The sequence below is a fragment of the Cucumis melo genome, chromosome 12 (assembly GCF_025177605.1).
Source record: "Cucumis melo cultivar AY chromosome 12, USDA_Cmelo_AY_1.0, whole genome shotgun sequence".
Lineage (NCBI taxonomy): Eukaryota > Viridiplantae > Streptophyta > Magnoliopsida > Cucurbitales > Cucurbitaceae > Cucumis > Cucumis melo.
Window position 1 is genome coordinate 8,579,190 of NC_066868.1, and position 6,453 is coordinate 8,585,642.

At 35.8% G+C, this 6,453-nt stretch overlaps 1 protein-coding gene across 1 annotated transcript; it reads right to left on the reverse strand.

The window, feature by feature from the left end:
* Nucleotides 1–1,132: 1,132 nt before the first annotated feature.
* LOC103500895 (double-stranded RNA-binding protein 2) lies at nt 1,133–6,244 on the reverse strand. The gene is made up of 3 exons (XM_008464348.3): nt 5,685–6,244; nt 3,112–3,331; nt 1,133–2,637 (listed from the first exon to the last, which is right to left on the reverse strand). Exons 1-3 carry the CDS (start codon nt 5,928–5,930, stop codon nt 1,865–1,867), a joined length of 1,239 nt encoding a protein of 412 aa, XP_008462570.1. The 5' UTR covers nt 5,931–6,244; the 3' UTR covers nt 1,133–1,864.
* Between the last annotated feature and the right edge of the window lie 209 nt (nt 6,245–6,453).

Consider the following 6,453-nt stretch of genomic DNA (forward strand, 5'->3'; position numbering starts at 1 on the left):
CGTAGCAAAAGAAAAGAAAAAAAAATAAATAAAGAAATCACAGCAAAGAAGAGCAAAAGGATGAAAGGTCAAACTTGAAATATTTTTAAAAAGACTAAGTTCATGGACTTTATAAGAATCGACAATAAATGTTTTAGATCGACAATAAATGTTTTAGATGTTTATTATATTTATGAAAATTTTCCACGTTTAAAAGAAAAAAATTGTTTTCAAAAGATTTTTTTTTAGTTTTCACAACTTGGGTAAAAGCATAATAAAATAATGATGCCCACGGGTGAAATTTATGGTTAGAAGTTCCATTTTAAAAAATAAAGATTAAGACCAAATACCCATCGAGGTGGCTTAAATTCTTATATCTTAGTGGATTAGAAAGTGTTTTCAGTTGTCGATTTATAAAAACTTATATTTGAATTTTGGCCAAATAAAAAAAAAACTAAAACTAAAAGCACATAATAATAATAATAATATGAAAGAAAGTAAGAAGTCGTGTATATGAACTGAATTTTTAAAAGTATAAACAAATATTTAAATAGACATAAAACGAGACTTTAATCTATAAATAGAACCCACCAGAGAATTGTTAGCAAATATGCACAATTCTTAAAGACAATTTAAAACAAAAAAATATATTTCTCTAACACTAAGGTAGTGTTTTGGAGCAAAGAATTGAATAGTGCAAAGATGTGAGCTTTAAATTTTGTTGGAGTTCATCGGTCCGCAACTAAATAACATCTATTATATGTTTTGTTAACTCATAATACTATCTATTTTATATTTTGTTAACTCCTAACACTCCGTGCACAAAATATATCTTAAGTTGTCTGTTTAAAGCAATGAATTTTTAACTTTAGGAGGAGAGAAAAAGAGTACAGTGATTTTTCAATAAATATGCAAACTTCAATAGGAAACACTATCAAAGTTGATAGAGTTTAATTATTCAGACATCTTCGAGTGGTCAAACACACCTAGGTCATTCTAAAAACACCTTTAATTACATATTGCTCTACAAACTATAGGCACTCAATTCATTCATATTTCTTGACACTGAAGCTCCTACCAATGGATATTCATGCATTACTAATTACCAGCTTCACTTAGATAACTACCATGAAAAATAAAATAACAATTAGACTTGAGAGAAGAGAGAATCAATCATAGTTTCATTGGGCATTTCACTAAATTGAATTGAATCTATATGAATTTTGATCTTCATCCTCAAAAGTTGCTTATGAATTTGAGGAAGATCAACTATTTCTCTTCCTTAGCAAACAGCAATTTTCAACACCTGAAATACAAGGATCATTCACCTCGAAATTTCACCAACCCAACCTCTTTTTTAAGGGCCATTCAGAATCACTGTCTAGACAAGATTAGCAAATATTATATATACATGCATGAAAATACAGAAAAGCAAAAAATGGAAACGAAGGATCCCGAGCGATGAGATGGTTACCAGAACCGCTGGATGACGAACTTAATATGTTCGGTGCACCCTCATCGAGCTGGTCTTGGGGATGCAGATCAGAAGAGAGTTTTTTGGAGAAGATGGGACATGCCCAAAGATACTAATATATAAGTACATAAGTTGACACAGTGGCTGTTGATATGGCAATGCTGAAGGGATGCTGATACTAATTTTTCCACCTCTCAACAACTCATGTTTTAACAAAACGGGGCAAAAAAAAAAAAAAAAAAAAAAAAAAGAGGATTAAAAAGGAAAAAAAGAAAAAAAAGAAAAAAAAAAAGATGAAAAGAGAGAAGGGTTGACACTCAAAATAAGATCCAGACAAGATGAGATAACCTAACTTTACTGCAAAACCATACGACAATCTCCTATGTGGTCTTTTCCTAATGAATCACCTCATCAAATTTTGAGTTCTTCGAGGTTCTCTAATGTCTTAGTTTCTTCCGGACTGTTCACCACTGTAAATGTAGCTTGTTCTACTTCAGCAGTTGATACTACAGTAGGCGGTGAGGGCACGGTCACAGGTGCGGAAAGAGCAGGTGGGTCTTCCTTCGGAGCAGCTGGAGCTGGACATTCTTCTTTTTTAACTACAGGAGGATTTTCTTTGCGTACTGGGGGAGCAGCAAAGACAGGAATTGCTTGCCTAATAGAAACTGGTGGGGCAATCCGTATGGGAGGGACTCGAATTACTTGCTGTGGTGGAAGCTTTGAAGGTTGCGGTAGAGGCGGGGCAGAAAACACAGGCATTGCTGTTCTAATTGTAACTGGTGGGGCAATACCATGGCAAGATGTCCTAAACTGCTGAACAGGAATATAAGAAAGAGCGGTTCCGGCACTGAACTTCTGGGGGCGGGGTCCAGAGCCTTCTAGTACAGGAGTTTGAGATTGAGAAATGGGAATTTTATTTGCTGAAAATGGAGCTCTGCTTCGAGGAGCTGCCTTCTGGCAAATCAAGGGAAGAATCTTCGATGTGGGAGCAGGGGGTCGTTGGGGACTAGTTGGCCTTGGAGTCTGAATTTGAAGTTTTTTGTGGAATGGTATTGTTGCATTTGGATTTGACATAGCCAATTTTTCTTTTTGGCGATAATTCAATAAGGCTCGAGCTATAGTGATCTGCTCCAGCTCATCATTGTTTTCTGGTTCTGATGAAGAGCTTGCCGATTCTTTAGCCACTAGTCAAAATTGAAAACAAAACATTAGAAAAAACGAGTGAAAAAAGGAAGCACCACGGGAAGATGAACAATTTTCTTGAATTATAATAAAATATGTTCGCGATGGATGTTATATTAAGAGGTAATTCAGTGATGTGTGCTCTTACTCGTCTCAAAATCTTAACCACGTTTTCAGAGTATCATCACAAAAACTGATGAGGGCAAAATACTTTTTAAGAATGGCGGAAGCCATCAGGATAGGATATTTAGCTTCCGTAGGAAGTAATAACACTCTATAATAAAGAACGTTCCAACAAACATTTCACAGAGAAACTTTTGAATTTAAACTCGATGTTCCAGCAGATAGTAATTTTACATATGCTTGCAAACATCAACTGTGCAGAAAAAAAGATCTATTATCTTTTTAATCAGGATAATAGTGATGGTATCTGTTATAAATAATATACACGTGTACTATGTACATATATAACTCACATTGTTTTAAAGCTGACCAAGCTGCCATTGCTGCATTTTTCTCTGCCTGTTTTTTGTTCTTGGCAGGTTCTCCAGTAAACGTTATTCCAGCCAATTCTACTATCCCCGTAAAAACAGGTAGGTGGCCAAGGCCTGATCTGAATGTTGTATATTGTGGCAATGGCGCTCCAACTCTTTGGGCAATTTCCTGCAGGAGGTTCTTGTAAACTCCTGTTTCATCCTGATCACAGATGATTATAGTAAGTAATTGAACTAAAAAACGGCCAAGCCAACTCATCCATAAGATATCATCAGCATCTTTAATTAATATCAAGAACATTTTACAGACAGATGAACAATATCAGCAAAGAAGTTCACAAATTCTATGCCCGAGAGAATTGGTAGATTTCACAAATCTATCCTTTTACAATAATTCAATGAAAATATCTTATATGCATTTTACATTTTAGCAGACAGTACACGAATAAACTAACCAGAAAATAACTATTGGTATGGATTCATTTCATGTTTTCAATTAATCATAATGTACTACATGTTCTCATCACTATTTAAATCTAGAAAAACTGACTTTTAAATGATAATTTCATTCCAGAGATCTGCTGCCCAGAAAACTATCTTCATCACTAATATTAGTATAAAACTTTAAAATGAAGAAATCAGTAACTCAAGTTTGTATTGAGAAAATCACAAACTACATTTGTGCAATTTCTTCGGTGAACAAAGAAAAAATTGCAAATTCCATTTGACTTGAGGTAATCTAAACTTTAAGCTAATCAACATCATAATTTGATTTGTAATGCGTCTACTGTTTGGAACTGAATACAATTGAGTTCTATAAGATGCTTTTCCTAATTTATTCAAAACAACGTTTAGGCTGCATATGAAAAGTAAGCTATCTGAGCTCCAACCATTCTAGATCATTAATCTATTGCTTTGCATAGTGAAACTCCATACAGTGGTGTGTTGTTTCATCAGACTACACACACCAGGCCACCACCACATAACCACTAAAAGCTCTAATTCATGGCCACACCTTTTTGGATAAAAGTTCAAAAATAACAATTTCGAGTTTACAGTAGTGGAATAGTTATTAAAGAGCACGGTTGCTAAATAGTTATATCAAACATCAGATACATTCCCCAATTATGAAGGATATCTTTAGTCCTTATTTTTAACAGAGACGTTAACTGAGGGATGAGAGAAATTGAAGCATAGTTAATAACTTCAAACCAATTAAACTTTATTAAATGAGTTAAAAAAAAGATAATGAGCAATAAATTACTCAACCTAAGAAACATAAATTAACCAGGCCGTGCGCCTCAGCAAGCAACAGAAACAAAATATTTGATCTATTTTGCAATTATGGCAAACAAATCCTGATTTTAAATAGAAAGCCGCATATCAGGGCATTCATCTTATTGGAACACAATGACGTCCATGGAGAAAAGTAACCCTAAATATCCACCGAAAATTCCTCATCTCCCTCTTCAAACACCGAGATAAACGGTTATTAAAACACAATAAAGTTGACAGAGACACATGCACACATTTTCTCGAACGGCGAAAGAGGATAACTAAAACTTTTAAAAACAACAAAGAAGAAAAGTTAGTCAAACAATTGTACCCAAAACCGGTGAGGAGTAATTACATAAAATAATTGATGAACCCAAGTTTTAAAGCCTCTAAGACTTCTATAAACAAAGATGATATAAACAACCTCCTAATTTCTAATTGGTCTACTTGAATAATCTCTCTATCTGAAACTCAGCTTCCAACAAATTTATCACAATTGGTGTTGGATTCTTGGTCCTTGCCGTTTCTACGATACCCATCTGATCATTTATTAGATCGGAGAAATAAAATGGGCCAAAGTTGGGAGCTACCGAAAACACAATTGGATGACCGACAAGCCCATTAATGAGAAAATTAATTACACCAACTTGCCCAAGAAGACTACTCCCGACAGCTGGCTCCGAGATAATAAGGTAAACAAAAAACTTTGATACCTCTTCTCATGGAACGGACCTTCGAGGAGGCGTCACAAGTTCACACTTTTCGTTCAAAGATCACCCAAACCGTAGCCCTAGACAGAGAATTCCGGCCGATCAGAGAGATCAGAAGATTATCTCATAACTTAGAAGAAAAATCCCAACCTAATCCATGGCACAACCATTATTTCAACACCAATTACCAGAACAACCATCTCTCTTAGATCTCAGTTACAACCCATCGATCGAGATTTTTATGGTTTAACTAAAGGCACTATTGTCCAATTCCTATATTGCCTAGCTTCTTACCCTCACAAACAGCCCAAGATAACAGGAAGCTCAGAGGAGGAGAACAAGACAAAATGCACAAAGAACAGTAACATAGCAAAAAACCTAAAACTAACGACCAATTTCCCCAGCTCGTAGAAGCAAATCCTACTGTAAACAGTACCATCAGTTCGTTAAACAAAAAACAACCCAGAAATGAAGATCAAGCAGAGAAGCAACCCGGAAGAGAAGAACAAAAACCAAACAACCGTTTGACCAAAGTTTTAAAATAAAAAAGAAACAAGAAAAAGGACTCACCAGGATCCTAGCTGCAAGCGAATGAGGAGGACCACGGTTAGAGAGGGCGTTCAAGGCGACCTCAGCGGCGGAGTGCTCAGCCTGGCGGAGAGTAGAGCAGTACTGAGGACATTCAAAGATCTCACCATTGAAGTTAACAGTAGCTTTGAACCTTGGCGCATGGTCTGGTCCTTCCCTAATGCAGGTATACGAGGGAAGATTGAAGCAACTTCTCTGCGCCAGCTCTTGAAGCTGGTTCTTGTACATTTCTGCTCCGATTCAGCCTCAGCTCCACTTCACTCCTTCCCCTCACTTCACAAATTAACCTCCTCCTCCTCCCTCCTCCGATAGGGCTTTCCACAGAAACCAAAAACCCTAACCCAGATCCGATCTGCCGCAATCTGTCAAAGTAATTCAAACTACAGTAGAATAATCTCACCGTCGTCGGTGACGGAGATGAAAACCCGGCGAGATCAAAGGTTTTTAGGGGTTTTTTCCCTTCACTTTTGCAGAGAGAAAAAGAAGAGAGAGAGCCCTGAGGCTAGTTCGTGAGAGAGAAAGGAGAAGAGAGAGAAAACAAAATTTTCTTAGTGAAAAATAATAATAATAATAAATTTCAATTTTATTTAATTACATAAATTAATTATTTCTTCTTTTTATTTTTTGTGTGTTGTTTTGTCTTATTTAGAATTAATATTATATTGTTGGAAATTTTTATTATTTAATGCTTCTTTTTCTTTTATTTTCAGGGAGTCAACTAGAACGTTAAAGGCTGCATTTGCCATTGGAT

Excerpts from the sequence above, each read along its gene's own strand:
- LOC103500895 (XM_008464348.3), bottom strand. The coding sequence starts at position 5,930 with ATGTACAAGAACCAGCTTCAAGAGCTGGCGCAGAGAAGTTGCTTCAAT. Across the intron at positions 3,332-5,684 it reads CGCTTGCAGCTAGGATCCTG|GATGAAACAGGAGTTTACAA; the intron begins GTGAGTCCTTTT and ends ATCTGTGATCAG. Across the intron at positions 2,638-3,111 it reads TTGGTCAGCTTTAAAACAAT|TGGCTAAAGAATCGGCAAGC; the intron begins GTGAGTTATATA and ends AATTTTGACTAG.